Source organism: Agelaius tricolor, unplaced genomic scaffold (assembly GCF_023055355.1).
Source record: "Agelaius tricolor isolate 1412-34295 unplaced genomic scaffold, bAgeTri1.0.p SCAF_1, whole genome shotgun sequence".
NCBI classification, from domain to species: domain Eukaryota; kingdom Metazoa; phylum Chordata; class Aves; order Passeriformes; family Icteridae; genus Agelaius; species Agelaius tricolor.
The window spans coordinates 15,941,883-15,963,733 of NW_027269261.1; the positions used below are offsets into that span (position 1 = coordinate 15,941,883).

General features: G+C 42.1%; 1 protein-coding gene across 2 annotated transcripts in view; it reads right to left on the reverse strand.

Moving 5' to 3' along the window:
* The window catches only part of SPRED2 (sprouty related EVH1 domain containing 2), a 59,821-nt gene that overhangs the window by 12,195 nt on the left and 25,775 nt on the right, over positions 1–21,851 (reverse strand). For both annotated transcript variants that reach the window (XM_071424916.1, XM_071424925.1), the window contains exons 2-4: positions 14,125–14,302; positions 12,618–12,786; positions 9,777–9,841 (exon numbers count right to left, since the gene is read on the reverse strand). In XM_071424916.1, the coding sequence (XP_071281017.1) occupies positions 9,777–9,841; positions 12,618–12,786; positions 14,125–14,302 (412 nt within the window). The remainder of the gene's footprint in view (positions 1–9,776; positions 9,842–12,617; positions 12,787–14,124; positions 14,303–21,851) is intronic.

Below are 21,851 nucleotides of genomic sequence, written 5' to 3' on the forward strand. Positions count from 1 at the left end.
ACTTTCAAGGAGGGGGCAGGGAATAATATAAGGGGGGAAGAAAAACACTACAGAAAATTAAATTAGCCAAGCTAAAAGAATTGATGCACCTAAACCATCATTAATGTCTTTGATGCACTTAATCCATCATTAATGTCTTTGCTATGTACGCTGCAGCCTCTAAATCCAGCAGTGCTCCTCCTATATAATACAACAGGCGCAAACAGAGGGAGAAAAAACGAAGTTAAATGCAAACTTCCCACAGAAGACTGATACGATATTTTAGGAAGTCAGTTAGGGGTCATTTATTCACACAGTTATGAACATCGATGATATTTTAGCTGGAATTTATCACCAAAATAGAATCCAACAGCTGATGCAAACTTTTAAAATATCCTCTTCATATGCACTGCAAATATGTCAGGCTCTGCTTAAAAATGTAATGGCACTTATTTACTTCTGTCTTTCCTTCTCCTCTTGCAGAAAGTGCCAGAGACATATGAACTGCTTCCTACAATCACTTCATAAAGTATTTACAAGATACAGGGCAAGAAGACCCTTAACAAAATACAGGTGAGGGATGGAAACAGGCCTATTTAGATGCAGTTCTTAATAATGCATTTCTGTACTGGGCAGAGGTCCACTCTGAGCTCCCCAGACTCTGGTATTCTGTTGTTCATCTTCAGTTACTACCAAACACATCCTGGGGGGCAGAGGGGACACCACCTTACAATATTTTTTCAGTCAGAAAATTGTGAGGTTTCTTTATGGCTTTTCTTTCGCTCTTTCTTGCTTTCTTTTTTCTTTCTAGGGGTGGGAGGGGGAATCTGTCAACTTAAAGAAAAATATTGAAGCCTCATATAAAAAGCATGTCTCATTGCGAAGCTTTACCAAACTACTCATTTTCTTTCCCAAATTCTCCAAAAAAAGAAAGCCCAAGTAAACAAACAAACAAAAACCCTCCAACCCCAATCATCTGAGAGGATCCAAAATTCAAGTACACACTCCAGGCAGCCTCAACTCTCTGTCTGTTTTGGGTTTTTCTTTTCTACCTATTACACAAGACGACAGATTCAAATCAGATTTGCCAGTGTTTACACAGCAGGTGGGAATTACAGGCTCCTTCACGAAGAGGAGAGCAACTCCTTGGCCCCACAGTTCCCACTCAGCTCCCCTCCTATCACTGCCCAGACAGATGCTCCAGCTCAGCACCAGGAGCCAAATGCTTTTCCCCATGCCAATGGTGCAGAGAGCTTTTCCTGCTCGCTGCCGACCTGCATCCCTGGCTCCCACCGGGGTATGTGCCAGGCAGCCATTCCCTAATCCCTCCTGCTGCAGTACAGGAAGCTGTCAGTCATCGCTCTGCCCTGGCCAAGGCTGCCTCCTTCCAACAGTGTTTACACCCCGTGCTGCATCTACTCTGTCTGTCACCTTCAAAGGCAGTGCCTGGGGCCAGCCAGGACACCCCACATCCAGCTGTCCCTGCTGCCTCCTCCTGCCCTGGGACAAGGCATTTTGTTCCAACACAGCAGCCAGTGAGACTGCAGCTTACAAATATAGCTGTCTGCTGAAAGCCACTTCCTCAGATTGGATATGCAAGTAATGGAAAAGGCCATTTTCTGCTTCTGTCAAATTTTCAAGCACCCTGAAGCCAAAAGAAAGGCCTATACACTTCAAAGGCTGACTGCATAGCCCAGATTAAAGAGGGAACCTAATGGAAAGCTGCAGTCGTATCAACCATGTATTTTCAAGGTAAAAGCATACATCTGGCCATAACACATCCCCATCAACACAGCCTCAGCTATCCTGGCATCTCCTTCCAGTCTCAACTGAAGGATGAATTTCACAGTAGAAACATGAAGGAGAAAAATGCCACAAATCCTAAACCACACACAAGTGCAAGAACCACCTTACTTGTATCACCAGCACAACAGAGGTCTTGCAGAAGGCAATGGATGCAGGGCCAGGGGTATGCAATAAATTTCAGGTGGCACCATGAATGTTAGTGGGGTGGCAGAGGGTTTTTGCCTCCCGCTCAGCCCATCAGCTCCAGTTTCCCTTGAGCCAGCACTTCTGCTTTTCCAGCCCTACAGCAAGCTGGCTCCAGGAGCTAAACCACCGGAAAAGTATTCGCTTTCTTTTATAGGGCTAGTTTTTGGTTCACTTCCCTAGGTTGGCTCAGCACAGAGTCAGCTGTGTTAGGAAAAGGGGGATGGAGTAGCTGGTCTCTGATCTGCTGAGGCTAAAGATGCATCAGTCAAGTTGCATCCCTCACCGGTGGTTTCATATAGGTGCTAAAAAAACTCCTGCAGCCCCAAAATCCTGCTCCCTCACATCAACTTCACTCTTGGCATGACTGTGCTGCAAAAGCAAGGTGGGGGAACTGGGCTGGCTGAAAAATAACTGGCTTTTCACAGGCATCTTGACTCAAATCAGGTTCCCCTTACATAATACCAAAGAAATGCCCTGGGAACCACAGCTGAACAAAAGCAAAAGTAAAAAAAAACCAAACCCCCCCCAAAACAAACAAACAAACAAACCCCTTTCCCACTCTGTTTTACTGTATGTTATGAAAGGGCAATTTACTCTTGGTTGTATTTGTTTCTGACACATTTGTGCCTTAAATATACAAATGCACTACAGCATGCAGTTTCAGATTAATTAAAAGGGAACATTCTCATAAACAGCTTGACACTTTAACTCATCATATAGTTTAAGTACATTACTAGACAGCCAAATTATTTTTTCAGAAGACAAACATGCAGCTAGCTGACTGCAAGAGTGAAACGGTGCTACAACACACTCTGATCACAAATTCACCAGCTTGAAACTACAGCTGGAGAGGCACCAGCCAAGTCACCTTTGTACAAGGAATCCTACAGGCAGGTCTCCTGATGACCCTTTTTATCTTAAAGGTCATCCTGCAAGAAAACAACACCTTCAGCAATCTGAAGATTACTTAAATTAATACAAGTCAGGTTATATATAACAAAAATAATAGAGTACAAAATGTAAAGAGCTGGTACACTGAAATACACCATATCATCATCCAAGCACAGGGAAAGCACAAAATGGGTGTTGAGAAGGAGAAAAGGAGAGGAGGAAAGAATTAGGAGAGGAGGAGAGAAGGAAATCGCTTTTCAACTGCTGGGGCAAACTGAACAAACTGAACAAAACTGAATACTTAACTGGTGCACAAATTACAACACAAGTTCTGGCAAGATGCAGCTATAAGGAAACTTCCACCACAGCAAAAGATCAAATTTCCGTTTCCTGCAGGATATATCCCAATCCTGCTGCACAACCAACTGTGTTTGTATGTGGGAATGGTACAGAGCCAAAAAATACACTACAAAAAATGGTCTTGAGAGGAAGAATTGTGACAAGAGAAATTGCTTACCCTCAGCAAAGTAGCTCAACACATCCCAGTCATTGCTATAATTAGCTACATAAAAACTACAGGGCAGTGAGCCTTAGAATATCTGATAGCAATGCAGAAACTTTTTGTTTAATAACTTGTTCTTCTTATTTGTAATTCATTAAGAGTGAAACAACACCAAAGCAACGGAAATTCAGTCAATTTGGGAATTGTGTTAAAATGCCAATTTCTGATCTGCAGTAAGAAATGCATGTTTTACCTATCAGAGAGTGACACAAAAGCAAAAAAACCCTCATGATAAATACAATAAAGCAATACATAAATCGTGCAAGACCTTTACTCCCCCTCCTTTCTTTTAAAGAAAGCAAACAAACCTTCAAACTTTCTCCTATCTGCTCCCTTGAGCTCTTCACTTACATCTTATGAATCTGTTATATACAAAAGAATAAATAGATTTTATGTTCTGTGTACCTCCACACCACAGTAATTTTTATATATCCGTCTGTCCAAATGACAGGTTTATGACTAAGAGTAAGCAAGGACAATCTATAGGCTGAAGTACACAGTAATTGCCTCTGCATTTCTGAAGGACTTAAGGAAAAGAGCAGCTGCCTTTCCAGATGATACCACTGTTTCAGTGACAATAGTATTGAATTATCAGTGAGTACAGCCTGCTTGTATTAGCAGAAACAGCAAGAAAATAAATGGGTTAATTTCCAGCACCACTTGAAAGAAACAAGAGATCCTGAAAGAAAGGGAGAAATACAACACTAGAAAATAAACCTGACAGCCAGAGAAAAAACTTTCCACTTGACCTTCCCTACTGAAAAATCTCTTTCAGCATTGGTATCCATTCCCATTGAGTGATGTAAATTTGTGTGGGCAAAGTTAACCTGAAGGCAGGAAAAAACCCCAAACAGATAAAAAAGCAGCTAGCCTTAAAACTGGTGGATAGTCAGGATCTTTTCAGGTTTTTGAGGGAAGGATTTGAGCCTGTTGGTTTTTCTGTGTGTGAATTTCTCTCTTCTTGGCAAGTACTTTTTTTTTCCTTTAAAATCTGAATTAGAATAGCTGTGGTTTACAATGCAAGCCCAAAATCCAGACATCAGAGGATGTGGCTAGCAGCAATGAACCCTTTGGCTGTTCACACAGAGCACAGCTGGCTGCTGGGCAGGAAGAAGAACAGAAGGCAGGCCATCATGTCCTGTCACTGCAACAATCTCCTAGTCGGTCTGCTCGGCCTCACAGAGCAAACATGGTGGATTTGCTCCACTTGATGAGGTGACAACCCCATCATTCCCACAGAGAGCTCTGTGCCTCCAAAATGCATTTCCCCCTTCGGCTATTCGAGGATGGCATTAAGAAAAAAAGGAAACTGCAAGCTCTTGTAGCTCCTCAATCTCTGAGCTCAACTTTTGACTGAAACACATCTCACAACTCAGGGCTGATCTACCCTCAACAACATCATTTTCCACAGAGGGCTGGGATGACAGATGCTCCAGCATCCCACAGAACTTATGAATATATTCCAAAGTATTTGGACTGGGTTTACTGTCCACTTTAAAGAAAAAAAGCCACAGTTGTTCTTTAAAAGAACCATCTGAATGATTATTAGTGAAATGACTAAGCCAGCAAGAAAAATTAGATTTAGTGTTTATCTAGCTAATATAAATCTTCTAAATTTTAATAGTGAGGCTGTAACATGCTTGAGGCCCAGATGGGAAATGAAAGTAGACAAAAGGTTTCAAGGAAAGGAAGCAGGGATAAATCTGTTTTTTTAATTAGGAAAGCAGAAGAGATGGAAGGGGGACTGTAATGCAAACATCTGCCCCAATATGCACCCATCTGGTGGAGAAGAGGTAATTGTGTCTGTCTCTGAAATGACTGTCAGCAGTGTCCAAGCCACATAACAAACTTCCTAAGTCGAACATCCCCAAGGACAGGAATCCATGTTCTGACAAGAAAAAGGCACAAGGGGCAAAGGATTGTTCCAAACACACAACTTCGTAGTGAAAACATGAGCCTGAAGACTTCTGCTGGAAGTCCAGGAAGAAAAGCAGTGGCGGCAAGATCTGTCTGTATCACCTTAGTGAAGCATGAGAGTATTTCCCCCTTCTTGCACTTGGGGAACCAAGATAACCTTGAAACACAATTCTGCTGCTCAACCATGCACCTCTAGATCATGCCTGCTCGATCTGCCATCCAGGTCTCATATTGAACAAAAAATAGGATTTTTTAAAAAAATATGCTGATTATATAAAATACGTGGGATTTTAACATGAATATCACACTTGAGTTTTGCTGTGTTCTCCCTTATATTTCCCTTAAAGCTAAAGGAGACTGCAGTAATTTTTAGAGTCACAAACCAGAATAACCATGGGAGCTGCTGCTCCTCCTGCCAGTGGGTGTCTTTTCTTTAGCACCAAAGCAGGCGCAAGGCTGCAGATTTATCTGGAAAACACATGAGTGGTGTTTCAGCTGAACTGGTCATAAGGTTTCAGAACAAACACCTCTGCTTTTTCAGATGGGATGCTAAAAGAGGCCATTTCAGGCACTCTGCAGACTCTGGAAGACATTGACCTTTTTTCCTTGGAATCAATTCACAATTTTAACTTTGTGGTCATGTGGGATTATTATCTGTAATTGAAAGTAAAAGTGTAGATTAGGAAAAAAAATTTACACAAGAACTCAATTATATGGCAAATTCCGTGGCTGAGGAATTACAGAATACATTCAGTCCTTATTAAACCCTATTTCTGAAATGAATGTTAATTAAAGAAGGCTGAAGATGCAGGCTAGATGGATGAAGACAAACAGAACAATCTCAGCCTGTTGCAAGGACAGTGTTTCCCCAATGGAGACAGAACGGATGGCCAGTCTTACTCAGATTCCATCTCTTGAGAGGACGATTTATAATGTACAAGACAGAAGAAATTTATTTGCTAACATATGGAAAACATTTATGGGCTCTTTGGAGGATCTGAAACTCAAGAAACACAACTATGTATTGTTAAAACTCTTAAATGGAGATTTTGTTTTAGAAATAAGCATTTTTCAACTCGAGGCTGTGACATTTAGCTCTATACACTGTTGTTTCCTGCCCTGTCAGGTATGAATTTCAGAACAGGTAGTCTGCTGTAGGTCTAAGCCACAGGAGAAGTATTAGCTGGCAAAGTCCTGTTTTTAAGGATATAACCCATGCTTCAGAAAGATGGATGGGGAGTGTTTGTCATAGGGATGGGGCAGGATATTGCTGCCCAAGTTATCATCTCGGCTCTGCAAGTTACAGTCATGGGAGGAGACAAGACTACTGACGCCCAGTGAATGCTCCCACAGCCACAGCTCCACATTATTCAAAACCCCAAAAAAAGTCTACCTTCTGATACAAGAAAATGATCCTCCACTAAGCCACGCAAGGTGACAGCCCACAGGAGAGCTCCACCTCTGAGGCAGGTGTTCTCTTTGCCATGGAAGAAGTAACCTGCTGGATGCCCAGAAGGGCTGCAGGCTGGCTGAGGAATAAACAGAACAGATGATGCACACATGGAACCACACACATCTATACTGGAGCTAACAGGAGCAGGGGCTTTATAGAAGCCCAGCGTCAATCAACAGCCAAGAGCCGTGTCGGGGTCAGGGCTTGTATGGAATGAGGGGGGTGTTCTACAGCTGGGAGCATTATGTTGGTGCAAACATCTGTGCATGATGAAGTCGGGGTGGCCGGCCACAAAGCAGCCTCAGAAATGTGAAGTTTTAGACCCACTGTGCTTGAACAGATTGAAACACCTTCAAGAAGAGCAGGACCTCGGGCCAAATATTTGAGGCAGCAGTGCAGCAGCAATGGCTGAGATTTTCAGAGATCGGTAAATGACTGATTAAATGACTCAATCATGCAGATACTTTTGAAAATTCTGCCGCACGCAGTTAAGTTTATTCATGCATGTGTGGGAGAGGGGGAGGATTGTGAAGATTTTAATAACTACCTTAGGAAATAAAAAAGAACAAATGTATTTTCTCTTTAAAACAGAGAAAAAAACCAAACACAAAAAATCCACTGCTATGGCTGAAAAGAGTTTACAGAAAGCTGCAGAGAAGTTTTGTGTGAAAAGATGACCAAATGGACTACGATACACAAGTCAAAAATACATGCAAAGAAAGAATGGAACAGAAGGGTAAAAATAAAACATTTCACCGCCCTACCAATTTCTTACAGTTTTAAACTGCTCTGTGCTTCAGTATGTTATTTCTGGCTTATGCAGTCTTCATACTTCACCATAATCTACCAGATAAATAGGAAGTTGAGATCTTTGAAGAACTTAAGGACTGCAGGAAAAGGAAAGACTTCATCCCAGAAAAACAAAGACATACTGGGGAAGGAGATGTCCCCAGAGCCTTATTTTTGGAGTATGACAACACATCTACCCTGGTGTGCCATCTTGACAAATAGCACCATGCAAGGTCCCACCACCAGTGAGGTCAGGACCCTCTTGCACCCTGGAGATCAGAAACCCCTGCAGAGAGCACTGCCAGGCAGGACACAACTCATTCCCCAGGTGCCAACAAGATGCCAACACTGCTGAAGTTTCCCTCCTTACTAATGCTATTGAGCAGCTTGTTCCTCCTTCTCCATCAGGCCTCCTACCCATAAATGTCTGCATGGCAGGGAGGGACCTGTCACTTCCCCATGGTCAAGTAGGTGGGAAAAATCTCCTCCAGTTCTGGCTCTTCATTCTGAATACAGGAATTTGAATGATTTTGATGCAGCTGGAGAAGGATTCATCCAACTTTTTCTATGTAAAGCACCTCCTACTTAAAGGCAACAAACTGGTGGACAGTCAGTCTTCCTCCTTGTAAAAATCATTCTTTGAGTTTAAAAATCAACACTCAGCCACAAGATTGAGATTGTGGAGAAATTCAGGAGCACTCCCAGGGGCCTGAACACCAGCCAGTAGGACTTTAGCAAAAATATACTCTCCTGTTTCCACAAGCCACTTGTCACTGCTTAAACATTGAGTATTCCAATGCGTAACCCAGTGAGAGCTGGCACACACAAATCCAAGGCACATTTGGACAGTCATCCCCTTTCTGATGAGCACAGAAGAGCCACACATCAAGAGTGACTGTCCACCCCCAGCAGAGCACAACTAGTCCAGCGGATTTGGGAACAAAGCACGACATACTGGTAAAAGGCTCTGGCTCCACTGGCGCCTCCCCAGTCTGTCCCACCCCAGTGTCTATAAATCACTTCTGGAAGGTAGTTGGGAAGCAGCTGCTAATGATAGTTTTGCTGCAGAGTGCAGGAAGTCACCTTTTAACCCTGCCTGCTGTTGTTTGTCTCCCTGAGCGTGACAAAAGGACAGATGTGGACAACATGCTGGCCCTTGGGAAGATCCGGTCAAATCTCAGCAGGAATCTGATGTGGTCCCATGCTGGCAAAGCATCACCCTCAAAAAACACCTTTTGGCTTTGGATACTTCCTGGGACTCATTTTCAAGCAGCTTGATGCTTGTACTGATTTTTTCCTCCCTCACCCTAAAAATCCAGGGAAGTATCCCAAAGACAATTTTGAGTTTGCTGTTGCTGCACTGAGAATTACCCACATTCCCCTTTCCTGCCATCCAGGCCCCACAGGACAAGAAGGGCATTTGTAAAATAACCAATATGTGCCCATCGGGGTTGAATTAAGGTGAGCAAGTAACTTTATTAACAAAGAAGTATACAATGTGAGCAATTTGTTTCCAGCCCATGGAAGAGCACTAATCAGAGTCACATTTTCACCTGACAAGTTTTTTTTTTTTACTTTTTAACTTTCCTTGAAGTTAGTAGCTTTAGTTTCAGCAAAACTCCATAATACATTTTAGACAACACCACAAATCAATCTCCAACAGCTCATTCCTGTTTCAGTCACTGCTGCTTAGACAGATGCCACACTACTGTGCCTTCTTCCACCTGAAGAACACCAGTCTGAACTTTCTACATTCCATGTACAGGTGAAACACCTTTGAAGTTTGCTTGTTTACAGCTGTGATCCAAAACCTTATTTCCCTGAATATGTATCTGAGTAGCAGTACCCTTGCTAACCATCTGAGTCTGCAGGAAGCTTCTCAGGGACAGATAGCAGTATTAGCAGGTGTGTACACCACCTCTGTCTAAGCCAAGAGAAATTCAAGGGCGATTATTTCTTCACTTCTAGCTGCTGACATCACCTGCTCTGACATGCTTTTCCCGTGGCGACAGGAGGCCAACAAGAGGCCTCACATTCTGTAGAGGATATACTTCCATCAAATAAAACACACCCAGTGTCCAAACACGATGGTGGCTGAATGCCAGCCCTGAGGCATAAAAAGAGAAACCCTTTCTAACCTGACATAGAGAGAAGCAAGCATAAAGAGAAGGAGCTTGGCTGACATGTACTCACAGTGAAGACATCATCGTCGCCGACCTCGGCCTCGTTGTGAAGGGTGGACGAGGAAGTTGTAGATCCTAGAAAAACCAAACCAACAGCTTTTTAAACACATGACATTTCCATGAAACTTTTTTTTTTTGAGGCTGTTAGACATTTGGATTCTCACAGGTTTGTGTGTTGTAGATGTGCAAAAGAGTGGCTGAAATTAAGGAAGAACAACCCATCTGCTGGTAGCTGGGTTGGAGAGGTAAAATCTGAAAAAGTGTTTCTTGAAACGCAACTGTGTGGCTGCCAGTGCTAATTAACAATGATAAAAATAGCAGTTACCATTTCCAATTACAGAAGACTAATTTCTGAAGAATGGTAAAGCTATGTACTAATCAGTGCTCCAGGCTGATTCTCAGCTGTCAAGAAATCACATATGAGTTTTTCTTCACTTACTCCCTAAATGTGGGGCGGGGGGGACAAATAACCTATAATTTAAAATAAAATTAATCTCACTTTGACAATGAAGAGTTAGATTGTATTTTTTTTCCTTTTAATTGTGTAAGCTTTTATATACTTGAAAGGTCTTCTCTATTATCACCTGCTTCTCAAAGAATCACCTTGCCCCATGTAAACAAAGTATCTAAAAGGAGCTGATATGTGTAAAACCATAGACAAGAGAAAAATAAATGGGTGCAATTTTCATTAGGTACATTAGGCAATCTTCTGGAAGAGTAGGGAAGCATATCAAAAAATCTCCTCACCCCACAGGTGTTCCTGCAGAACTGCTAGAGGGCCTGGTGAGCACCCAGATCACAGAACAGCCTCAAGGTAGGGGGTGCTCACCACTGCTGCACTTGACACCAAATTTATGCTGTACGTAAAAAGGAGTGACTCCTCTGCCTACACCCAATCAAGACCCCAGACCCACTTCCTGGCTGGCTTCATCTACCCTAAGGCTGCCAAGGAGGGTGGGTACAGCCAGAGGATCTGCTGGGGAGAGAACCCTCAAGTCAAATGTCTATTTTTTTGATGGAAGCCCACTGCTAAAGTGGATTATGCCCACATCACATCCCTGACCAACACAGTACAACGACTTGTACCATCTTCATTCTGGAAATTTGTTAAAATAATGTGTTTTATATAATGCTATTGGCACCAGCCTTGGCTGCTCTCAGTTGCATCATCATGAATATGTGCAGAGCTAAGTGTGAAAGCCCACTTAAAACACTGAGTAATGTGGAAACATTTGTGCCATTTGCTACATTAGCTTTAAAATTAAAAAAAATCTGAAGCTCTATGGTGCTGCATAGAGTTCTTGTACCTGTGCCCCAAACTTCTGATGCTACAGGGAATGAACTACTAGTTAAATATTCACAATAAAGCAAGCAGTGATTACATGATGTTAAGTTCTGAATGCACACTTAGTTGTGCTTAATATTACCTGCTGAATTTGATCCAGTAGGTGAACAAAAAATGAGTGATAAATTAAATCTACTGCCCAACACTGTGTATGCATGAACAAATGATTGTTCTTCATTCAGAAAGCCTTATTTGGAAGTTAATGAGGAACACATTCATGAGGATCAGCCTGTACTGTTAATGGGATAAATATAGATTTGCTGATTTTGAAGTATCTGAGATACAGCAGAACTTGATTTCAAATACCTCCACTGTAAAATGGATCAAGAAGAGCAAAACAGGAGTTGCCAACCACTGGCATCTTCAAAACACTACTCAATACATTTGAGTTATTATCTCCTTGAAACTTTGCACAGTCCCATGCCACTTTCATAAAACATTCCTTTTATGACTCAAAATGCTTCACACTTTTAACAAGAAGAAGAAAGAAGCAAGTCTACCTGGAACTTCTTCATGTTAATGGCATAGAAAAAAGCAAATTTCTGAGAAGATTCTTCCTCTCACTGATGAGGTATTTACCAGCAAGGAGCCCTGGGGTATTAATTCTCTTCCAATATCTACCATGTTCATGTTAAAGCAAGGACAGGACATCCAGAACATGAAGCTGTCTTATGGAGCTAATGTCCTCAAAAGGAATACACATCTGGACATAGATCTGAGTTAGTATCCTCAGAAAATGTCCCATCTGTATATAAAAATATCCTGGTCACACTGGAAGAGAAGGCAAAAGGCTTTGGACTACTAATTCCCTACATAAAGTAGTATGGCTGAAAAAAAAAATCAAGAAAAAATGCATGAAGAATTGAATTTCATTAAAATAAAGTACAATTGAATTGTTGCTGTATTGTGATTGCCTGATTGCAATGAAATGTGAAAAGGAAAAATTTATGACAACTTCAAAGCACAGACAATTCAAACGCATTTTTTACAGAATTAAAAAAACAACACCCAGAAACACAACAAAGTCTTCAAGAACTACCATTCAACTAAGAGGATGCAGACAAAACTAATTACTGCAAAATAAAACCAAAACCAAACTAAGTTTTATTCAACTCCAGGCAGGAATTTAACAAATACTCAGTAAGATGAGATTTGACTGAAAATAAAGAGCCTGGGCTGTCTGAGTTGCCATCACTAGTGTGAAACCCAAGTTTATCAAAAAAAGCAGTAACAACAAACGTGATGATAAATAACAGGGAGAAGTCTGGACAGACAGGATTGAAAAATACTTGAGTGAAACACCTTAACTCTTCTAAGGAATGAGAAAACTCAATTCCTAAAGCTGGGGCTTGCTCACTGTAGGATAAGGGCCCCAGCTGCACTTGGACATGTGCACAAGAGACCTCCAAGCCCAAGAGCTGATTTTGAAGACTTCCCTCTTCCCAGCTCCCTGACTCAAACCCCCTGCCCACTCTTCCAAGGGTGCAGTGTCCACCCCCACGCTACCTTCAATGAGGTCCTCGATGGCTTTCCTCACTCCTCTGTCGAAGGCTCGAGCGTCAGCGGGGCTTTGAAAGGTGAGCCCAAACTTTCTGTTGTCAACTTTCCAGTGGTGGAAGGTGGGGTTTGCCTTTGTGTACACCAGGTCCTTCTTCACAAAGCACTCCAGCACCACCTGGGAGGGCGTGAGCCCCAAAAGAGGAGCAAAGTCACTTTTCCCACCCCAAGGATACAGGCCAGCATCGTCTCAGGCTGGACCCAAAAAGCAAGCCAAGTCATGCCTCATATAGCGGAACATCTTTCCCTACCAAATCATGACTAATAAACTCCAGACATGGTAATTGTTTTCAAAACTATTGCACATTCATCTTTTGCTTGTGCTTTGAGTAGGCGCTCACTCCCTACCCCAGGAGCATGTTTTGGACCCAGAGTGGCACAGGTTAAGCTAGCAGGGGGCTCAGGAGGAAGGAGAACCTCTTCCCTCAACAGTTTTACTCAAAAGAAATTTTATCCACCAGCAACAGATTTAGGAGATGCTGCAACACTCCCCTCACTGTTTTTAAATTGTTCACCCCCAGCCAGACACTCATGTCAAGTTCTGCTGTGCCAAAAACTATCTCTAGAGTGATGCTCAGGGACAACAGGAATGGCTTGTCATGTCTTACTCCACCCCTCAAAACCATAACCATGGCTCCCAAATATAATGTCAAAAAAAGCATCCTAAGCAAAACAACATTGCAAAAGACAAGCCATAATTGAAACAGCTTTAAAACATCAGTCTTTTTGAAAGCAAGATCATTTCTGACTCAAATAATGCATTTTTTGAGCCAGTGCAGGAAGTGCTGCTTTTAAGCTAGCCCCTATCTTCACAGGAGTGCATTTCAGAAGAATCAAATACATAAAAACAAGATAACAAACAATAACATTTCAAGTGGCCCCTGGAAATCAGGAAAGGGCTTTATTAATTTGATTTGTGCAGGGATACAAGAGAGCTCCTTTTTAGATAAACAGCTACCAGGAGAAACTGAGTGTGTCAATTCATAAGAGACAACTTGTCTTCATATTCTCACTCAGCTTGTTCAAACCTTGAACAGCACGCAGCATAAATAATTCATAGCCCTTTTAAAAGGCTTGCACTGCATTACTCAGTGCAATGTGACTGGCTTCATGGGCTCTTTACACTTCAATTCACTTCTCACTTACCCCCGCACTAGGTCTAAGAAAAAAAAGAAAAAACCACAGGCCCTCTTTCATTCAAAGGGGATCTTTGCACGTGTATGTCAAAAATTTACCTGCTCCTTCCAGGTGGCATCACACCAGCCTAGGTAGCAAAGGATGGCAATTCTAGATGAGGATTGGGTTTGTTTTGTCCAATCCAGTATTATTTCCACATGCCTGTTTTTTTATATATTTAAAAAAGAAAAAAACAAAACTTGCACAAGAATACAATAGCAATAGATTTGGGATAATTCTCATTATAAGAACAGACAAAAGTTGAATTAGGGTCTATTACCAGTTTGTCTTTCTGCCTTTCACCATGGATTAGAAATCCACTTCTTCCATTGCCCTCCGGGTACGTGACCTTGCAGACGCCAACTCTACTGAGACCGCCTCCTTCTTGCGGCAACCATCCCCCACTGGAGTCATCTCGGGTCATAACCACAGCTTTGACTCGCACAATATAGCTGTCACTGCAATGGCAACAAAACAAAAACAGAACCTTTGTGAGCATCACAGTCACATCCCAGCAGTTTTTCTTGAGGGTGGTATTTGGATGGCACTGCGCTGACCCCAACAGAGAGTTTCTGCCTGGTATGGAAGACCACCTCTGTCATGGATGGCCTGAACACCAGCCATCGTAGGAGAGAGACCCACCAACCTCAAGGAATGAGCCTGCCAGGTTTCCAGATGTCAACACACAGATCAAACAACCTGTGGTCCCTGACACTCTCTGCCTCCTGCAGATAGGGACAGGGACCATGACAGTGGGGTGACCCAGACCCAAAGCCAATTCCCACACTGGGGCATCCGGTCTCCAAAGTACTGGAAGAACACATGGAGCTCAAATAACCCACAAAAAAAGTGTTTCAAGGTTTCTGTGATCCAATTAATGAAGTGGGCTTTGGAAGATGACGCTCAAATTCCTCCACATCTGTGACAGTTTTATGGGGAAAACCCTATAAATGTGGCTCCAGCTGGTACCTCAGATGAAAGGAGATGGGAATCAGCTCAGCTCAGGTCATCAGGACTATACCATGCCCTAAAACAGTCTCACCAGCATTTCACAGGGCTTTGGAAGGCAGAGCCTCCTAACCTCACAAGAAAATATTCTGGAAGCACCTAAGATCTGGGGATAATCCAGATGCCCACCACAAAGGTTTAGAAGAGCCTCCACAGGGGGAGACTCCAGGCCTCCCCCGTACCCTTTCCACGAAGCAGTTGCTCCATCATCCACTGGGGACATCACCAAAGTAATTTAGAAGCAGAGAAGCCCCTAGAGAAAGTAAGCAAAAGCCACACGCTGCATGGAACATGCAACAGACTGTAAGCTAAGATGGGCTGTCCCCAGCACAGAGCTGCTGGGAAAACACCCAAAGGAGCTTTTCTGTCCTCGTGCCGCCCATCGCGCGCTGGACATTGATTGACACGGGGATGCTGATGGCTGTGACACCTTCACAGGAAGGTCACCACGCTGGGCTTGGATGGCAGCCACGCGTGACCACGGCGCTGTCGGCTGCAGAGCTGCTGAGGCACCCAAAGGTGCCCACAAAGCTGCTGCAGGGCAAACCTGGGAACATCAACAGGGATGAGAAAAAGGGACGTGCCCATGGACTGTCCATCTCCAGGCCACCGGTGACCTCACCAGGAGAAGGAAGATCAACACACAGAGGGCTCCAAGAGGTAGCCTTTCAAAATGATAGGTATTATCCTTTATGGAGAGAAATTCCTCTCTGTATCCAGATATTTTCCCAGCATCCTGTACAGCATGACAAGCAGTAGTAGCTTTCTTCATCCTGCACCAGGTAAAACTGCCTCATTTTCAGACTATTTTTGCAGCAGTTCAGGTGTTAACACTTAAACTCCAAGCCTCCCTTTCTTTAACACAACCAGATCTAAGCAACTAAGCAGCCTCATGGATCCTACCTGAAAGCAGTTTGAGGACAAACCTCAAACTGGGAAGCAGTGAGCATCTTCTGGGACCAGCTTATCTCTTCTGATCTCACAAAACACACACTGCAATTTTCTTTTCACAGCCTTTATTTTATGGATATGCCAACTTTCTCACTGGACCTACGCAAAGACAGCAGTGCACAGATGCCAGAAGTTCATCCCCTGCTGCCCTGAGTACTTTGCAATGGCTCACAAAAAGCTTTCCAATCTGATACACAAACACAGATGACACACACAAGGTATTCACAGAACTGAGAAACGATGTTTTTAAGAGTATTTTTGCTCGAGTCCTTATAGCAGCTTCCTGGTACAGTAAATAGGGCAAGTGTGTCTATAAATTGAACCAGTTACCTTTTTATTTTTTAATGAAAACCTGTTTCTAGATTTTACAGTGGCAATTTTAATCTCTTGACTTCCTGATACTCAGAAATAAGCAAAATACTTCAGCTAATTTCCTACTGTGCAAAAATTGAGCTGTTTCCATTCAATACAGTTTTTGTTTTCTTCTTTGTACCTTTCCCATATGGTCTATAAGGATTAACAATTAGCAGATTAGGTACAAAGAAAGCCAACTATACATTTCTACATCTTTCTACTATTCCCCAAGGATCCTTTCTGGACTTATTTTTAGCTCTCTTCTGAAGTCAGAGCCACTCAGTATGACCTTCCCTCCTATCCTCCCACAAAAGTCATCCACAGAAACTGCTGCTTCTCCTTCCACACTTGAAAATTGCCACTAGCATTATAATTTCCTGCAGGATTTACCATTCACTTTTATGGCAGCAGTTGGAGCCTTCGGCTGTCCCAAAAGTAATGTTGCCTTCAGTTACTTCACTGCAGAAATTGTCCACTTAAGGGAAAATTAAGCAAGAAGCAGCTACTCAGTACTTTGTGATTTCTGTCAGTTATTCCCACATTTCTATCACCTCTCAGTGAATTCTATAGGCTTGTAATTACATCTGAGTATTACTGGATACCTACACATTAAATTTAGGTGCCATGACTATCCCTGCCCATTATAATGACAATCTGGTGGGGCACAGAGCCACATGGTTTTCCTCTTCATATCCACATCTATCCATGACCTATGGCCCTCACAAAGTCTGCCACCACATGCCGAGATAACACTATTTAAACTGTGTTCTTCCTATCCTGAAGACCAACCTCCTTAAATATAATAAGCCAGAAATTAAAGTTTCCATCCCCCTACCCCTGCAAGGTGACCTCTGTTCCCCTATGAGACAAGAGTCTTGTCCAGTAGAAGGGTTCACCTTTGGCAGGGCAGGCAGAGCTCTGGCTCCATTAACATAATCCCTTGGCACACTTTCCTGCACAATCAAAAGTCACCAGTGACACTGGGCTCCCTGCAGAGCCCCATCCCCACTCCTGTTCTGCTCCAGCCACAACCACATTTCCCAAAGTGCAACCTGTGCTAAGGGACTTAGAAAAAAAGAAAGAAAAGATACAAGGAAAGTAGGTGGATAAAGGTTCTGAGCGCTTGACATCTTGGTTTAATCACTGGATTAGGACTCAGAAGCTGCACGTTGAATTTTCAAGGCTACATGCAGCTTCCTCCAGTCTTCTATGCCTAAATCCTGCCTGCTGTTTCCATCCACAAGCCTAGAATAGGCAATGCTTCTTTCCCTCATGCCAGTGTTGATAAATACTTGGGAGGTACTCAAATATTTCAGTTCCATATAAGGATCTTGCTTCCTTAGTGTAAAAGCTGTTTATTTTCTTTGCTATTTCATTTTACGCGACTGCATCAAGGCTCTGGCTAGTTCCAAGTATTCCAAATCCTGAGGAGCAAAGGAGCGATCTGCAAATCCCATGTGTGTGCTGCTGATGAAACCTTGGTGCACTGGAGTAGCAGAACAACCACATTCAAGCCATCCATCTACACTTTTATCATGGTAACTGCAATTTGACTCTTTCATAAGAAATGGTTAATGAGGTTCATGAAAATATTTGGTCCATTACAATTAATGAGGTACTGATAGCTAAAAATGAAACAATTAGAGAAAACCCCACAGTAGCCTTAGTTCCTCCTGTTTTATTGGATCCTTGAAACTTTTAAGACTGCTGTAATTGTTGGCTTTATGGCCTATGTGCTATGCTTTTCATGCAAACTATTCTTAATTATGCTCTTAAATGCTATCTTAACCCTACAGATTTGTCCTCACCAGCCTTAAAAGCTTGGGAAGAAAGTATCAGAAGGGATTACCCAGCTGCATGGCAGCCAGCCAGCATGTTCCAGGGCTGCTCCAGGTTGTCTGCCTGCCCCACCCTGAGTGAAAAAAAAAGAAACAGAATGAACTTGGGGAGTAAAGGTAGTGCTGAAAAGCACATGCTGTTTTTATTGGAAGGAAAAGAGAACTCTTTAAAAATTATAGCTCGTGGGTATGCATATATATCTATAAAAGTAAAATAGAGTGTGCATGTATAATAGCTCTTCCGGAGGACACAGAATTTTCCTAAACAAGAAGTGAGTGAATATGACCTCTGTCATCACTGAACCCTGGTTTCCCTATCTACAGTCCAACTCACAAAGCATTTGTGTGTCTAAGAGACAGGTGACACTTGAGGTTGACAGAAGTGCTGTCCCCCACCATGTACACACGGGGCTGCCATCATCCTGTGCTCTCAGACATAAACCACATCACTCCAGCAACACTAATGAGGGACAAAGCCATGAGCCCCATGTGTGGCCAGTGAGGGCTAATGGCTACAGTCGTGCATCCAGGAGTAAACACCAAACAATTCACTCCTTAGTTAAGGTTTAATTTCACCACTGTCTTTGTAAAAGGAGTGTCAAAGTAGACAACTTCCTTCCACCAGCTGCTCTTCTTTTCCACTTTGCTTCCAAAGCAGCAACTGCAGATACCATTGGAGATGTCTAAAAATCCCAAGGAGGAAGGAAAATGTAGTCCAACCCACCACATTTACTACTTTTTTTTTTTGAGTCACACTTAGTATCTAAAACACTTCCCAGACACCTTCTATAATTCAGTAATATTCTTCCCTCTAGCCAAGTTACTTGACCAAAATATAAGATTATAAACTTCCACAATATTGCTGCCATAAGGCACTTTGATATTTTCCTCCTTTTCCAACTCTATGGCTTACAAGGCCAGGAGAGATCCAGGTCTCAGAAAAAAAGGTATTTGTCCATAATGGTTTCAACATTATGGATTACTGTCTTTTAATCCATGCATTCATGCAGGATTCAGGTTTCAGGGAAGAGCCCTAAAGGACAGCAGGAGTCTGCTAATGCAACAGCAGCAGAGGTCAGGCACAAAAACACAATTTAAACTATTTGGATCCAAGCAAATGTAACTTTATGATTACTAGGGCATAACCTGTCTCTGACTGACCTGGATATATTTCACAGTGCCAGGTGTTTTCCCTGCCTCAGCAGCTCCAACAGCTGGAGTTAAAGCCATCACATTCTGCCCAGGTGATTGCTGCAAGTTGTATTGTGAGGCTCCTCTCTGCAGTTCATCCCACAACCAGAAAGAAGAGACATTAAAAGCTGCTATTTTTGGAGTCCCACTTCCTTGATCTGTTGGTCGGTTCGTGAAGCTTCTTGCAAATGTGCAGATTATAACCAGCATTTTCTTCTTCAAATCCTAACTTAGCAATTTGTTTGAAAGCAAACTTCTGAGAGTATGCAGCTATAGCAAATTAAGTTGATATTTCCATACCATTTAGATTTCCAGCAGGTTTGAAACTTTTTCATTAAGTATCAAAACCACTACATATCACCAAGAAAAAAAGACATCTGTGTCTCTCTGGCCAAATCAAATGTTAGAATGGAATCTGAAGAAAACCATGGAAAATCTCCCAAAAGTTTTTCTTGCCCCCACCTCTGCATCACACCAGGAACAAAGAATCTCTGTACCTGTAACCCAACTCCTGCATAACCAATTTCCAACCCGTATTTTTCTGTTTTTCAAATCAAACACCACCAGAATAAAAGGGCACCTAGGAAATTTTAGTTTCCCCACAGTCAGAGTAAATACAAACAATTCAGTCTCCACATTCCTTGCTCTAGAGATGCTGGTAGAGCCTAGAGCAGCCCCAAAGGCAAAATGAAGAGGGGTCAGATCTCCACAGCCAGTGCTCAGCAAGCCTGGGTTTGCTTCCAGCACTGCAGCGCATCCAAAAATCCTCCATAGGAAAAACTAATAGCAGTTTTGTTTGGTCTGTTGTTGTTTTGGGTTTTTTTTCCTCCAGAAGAAAAAGGACTTCTCAAAAAACCAAGACACCTGCAACAACCCAGCCGCCCGCCTCCACATCTCCCTTAAATGCCGAGGCAGTGAGGAACAAAGGAACCCTTTCACCAAAACGTTTGTTCAACATTTAAGGATGATTTTATTGAGTTTACGAGAAACAGCTCTATCCTAACTAGCTCAAATGGGATTTCATAATCCTGTAATTAGTTCAGATCCTTCCAGGAAGTATAGGAAAATTCATTCCTGAAATACATACACACATTTTATACATATATATATATAATTTTTTTTTTTCCAAAAGTATACGTATTATGTGGTCCTGCATGGACTAAATCCATTTTTTTTGGCCAGCATAACATCCTTTCCTGTGCCAGACTTGCCCAGTGATCCTCACCAAGTCCTATACACATGGGCAAAACCTCAAATGAACTGGAAGCAGCTTTTTAGGGAAAAAAGCTGGCTTACAAGCATGCTGATAGGCAAGCAAAGATACTGATGCAGCTCTACGTCTCTCCCCAGAAATCAGCTTATTACACACACAATTTTGAATTAAAATGACATTTTAATGGCATTGGGGCAGATTAACTTATGACTTGTGTCAGCATTGAAGCATTTATGTAACATTGCTGAAACTGTGTTAGAGCTATCAAAAGTCACAGCAAATGTTGTTACAAAAACACCCAAAACAATATTTGATTTTTTTTTTCCCTAAACAGCAGCCATGACATCACTGGGACATGCATACTAATGACAGAACTTTTAATGACCAACCATTCAATGAAATCTCTTAAAAAAAACTTCCTTCAAATTTGTTGAATGGGTCGATTTTGCAATAAATGGTTATAGGTGCACATAGTAGTATGTCCTGAAAAGTTAAAAAGGGCAGCATTAATACATTTGCATAATTTGCCCTGCACCTCATCTGTAGTACAGGCAAGAGTTGCAGCCTCAAGTCCTCCTATTTTTGTGCAAGAGTACAAAATATTAACAAATTACAAGGAAGCTAATTAGCACTATCATTTACAGTAATGAGTAATAAATTGTTGTTGCATGACAGATGGTATTTGATTTATACCACGTTTAAGATAAGCAAAAATCACATAAAAGTTTAGCCAGCCGAATAGGTAGATTCACAAGATCTGTATCCTGAATTGATTCCCCTACCTAAAAAAAAAAAAAAATCACAACCATGTTCTACCCTAATTTTTTTCCTAATATAAACTGACCACAAGTCTGTTATTGCTATCCTATGTGAGCTAATGAACAGCAATACTTAGCAAAAAAAACCCAAAAAACTGACAACCACAGAAACTGCATTCCATAAAAAATTATGTCTGCCGACATATAGAGAGTATTCCTGTAAACTCAAAGTTTACAAAGAAAAGAAAAAAAATCACTCACCCAAAGGAAGTTGAATTTTCCCCCCCTCTCCTCCATTTTGATCAGTAGAGACTACAACTACATTTATTCCTCTGTAAACATCCTCAATGACACGTATGTTATAACTATGAAGAGTAGATAATATTTTGCAAATATTAAAAAAATAAAATAATTCTGTGACTCAGTTCCAGCTGGGTCTGTAGCAGAGGAGGGGTGAGGGAGTAAGCAGGATAACTACAGTCTAAATCTAAAGGGTTTTCATCTTTTGCCAGATAAATGAACATAAAAAAGAAAAGAAGACATTCTTGGCTATATCAAAACCAGCACGCACATTGGTTTTGCCTTCAACCTTTTTTTATAAATCCCCTACTGCATCAAATATCCATGAAGAGGGACATCAAGGGAAGCAGCTTCCCAGGCAGCATCTATTTTTCCTACTGGTATTTAAAGAAAG